Source organism: Mandrillus leucophaeus, unplaced genomic scaffold (assembly GCF_000951045.1).
Source record: "Mandrillus leucophaeus isolate KB7577 unplaced genomic scaffold, Mleu.le_1.0 Scaffold55, whole genome shotgun sequence".
Classification (NCBI taxonomy): Eukaryota; Metazoa; Chordata; class Mammalia; order Primates; family Cercopithecidae; genus Mandrillus; species Mandrillus leucophaeus.
This window is the reverse complement of record NW_012105919.1, coordinates 2,492,402-2,494,330: the sequence shown is the minus strand read 5'-3', so window position 1 is coordinate 2,494,330 and position 1,929 is coordinate 2,492,402. Positions and strand designations below refer to the sequence as shown.

At 46.5% G+C, this 1,929-nt stretch overlaps 1 protein-coding gene across 2 annotated transcripts in view; it reads left to right on the top strand.

Annotated features, from left to right (window-relative positions):
• BRAP (BRCA1 associated protein) overlaps positions 1-1,929 on the top strand; it is a 61,691-nt gene that overhangs the window by 42,313 nt on the left and 17,449 nt on the right. For both annotated transcript variants that reach the window (XM_011997884.1, XM_011997885.1), the window contains 2 exons: positions 425-563; positions 924-1,033. In XM_011997884.1, the coding sequence (XP_011853274.1) occupies positions 425-563; positions 924-1,033 (249 nt within the window). The remainder of the gene's footprint in view (positions 1-424; positions 564-923; positions 1,034-1,929) is intronic.

Genomic DNA, 1,929 nt, shown 5'->3' with positions numbered 1-1,929 from the left:
CCAGGATGGTCTCGATCTCCTGACCTCGTGATCCGCCCGTCTCGGCCTCCCAAAGTGCTGGGATTACAGGCTTGTGCCACCGCGCCCGGCCAAGACGGAGTCTTGTTCTTACCGCCCAGGCTGGAGTGCAATGGCATGATTTCGGGTCACTGCAAGCTCCACCTCCTGGGTTCAAGCGATTCTCTTGCCTCAGCCTCCTGAGTAGCTGGGATTACAAGCACCAGCCACGACACCCAGCTAATATTTGTATTTTTAGTAGAGATGGGGGTTTCACCATGGTGGCCAGGCTGGTCTCAAACTCCTGACCTCAGGTGATCCACCTGCCTTGGCCTCCCAAAGTGCTAGGATTACAGGTCTGAGCTACCGCGCCCGGCCAGATCACTTATTTTTATTTAACTAATTAAGATCTTACCTCTTCCGGCAGAATCTTTGGATTTGTTTAATATGCGGCCACATAGGATGTGGACGGTATGTCAGTCGACATGCTTATAAGCACTTTGAGGAAACACAGCACACGTATGCCATGCAGCTTACCAACCATCGAGTCTGGGACTATGCTGGAGGTGAACACCACTCTCTTTTCTAATTTGGACTCATTCTGTGTGGAAACTTTGCCTTTGCAACCTCTTCACTTTCCCTCCCAGCTTGAAATGTCATCTTCTGACAGCTGTTGCAAACCCAAATTCTCAGTTTCCCTGAGGGCACTATTTTTCTAGGAATGGCTTGAATCATACACATTATAAAGGGAGTTAATACTTCCATTCTTCCTTTCTCCCTCCCCTCTAAAATTCAAATGATTTGACACTTTTAAAGAAATATTATAAAGCATTTAAATTTGATCTGAAAAAAACAAAAATTTTGTCAGAGTTAAAAGTGAGACCCTTTTCATTATAAAGAAACACACTTATTGACTCTTTCTTTAGATAACTATGTTCATCGACTGGTTGCCAGTAAAACAGACGGAAAAATAGTACAGTATGAATGTGAGGGGGATACTTGCCAGGAAGAGAAAATAGATGCCTTACAATTAGAGGTAAGAGACTGAATGAGTTATCACTCAATATCTGTTTCTACTGCTGTTTACTATTCTAATTTGAAATATTTGTCATTTACCTGGATGTACGTTTTTTTTAAAAAGTTTGGTCATGGCTGGGCGCGGTGGCTTATGCCTGTAATCCCAACACTTTGGGAGGCTGAGACAGGCGGATCACCTGAGGTCCGGAGTTCAAGAGCAGCCTGGCTAGCGTGGTGAAACCCCATTTCTACTAAAAATGCAAAAAATTAGCTGGGCATGGTGGCACACACCTGTAATCCCAGCCACTTGGGATGCTGAGGCAGGAGAATCGCTTGAACCTGGGAAGCAGAGGTTGCAGTGAGCTGAGATCACGCCATTGCACTCCAGCTTGGGCAACAAGAGCGAAAGTCTGTCTCAGAAAAAAAAAAAAAAGTTCGGTCATTGCTGTGAAGTGTTATTAAGATATTTTTATTCTGTTTTTCTTCTTTGAAAGTCTAAATTTCAGCTGGGCGCAGTGGCTCACGCCTGTAATCCCGGCACTTTGGGAGGCTGAGGCAGGTGAATCACCTGAGGTTAGGAGTTTGAGACCAGCCTGGCCAACATGGTGAAACCCTGTCCCTACTAAAATTAGCCGGGCGTGGTGGCTCATGGCTATAATCTCAGCTACTTGGGAGGCTGAGGCACCAGAATTTCTTGAACCCGAGAAGCAGGGGTTGCAGTGGGCTGAGACTGTGCCACTGCATTCTAGCCTGGGCGACAGAGCAAGACCCTGTCTCAAAAAAACAAAAAAGAGGCTGGGCGCGGTGACTCAAGCCTATAATCCCAGCACTTTGGGAGGCCGAGAAGGGCGGATCACGAGGTCAGGAGATCGAGACCATCCTGGCTAACACAGTGAAACCCTGTCTCTACTAAAA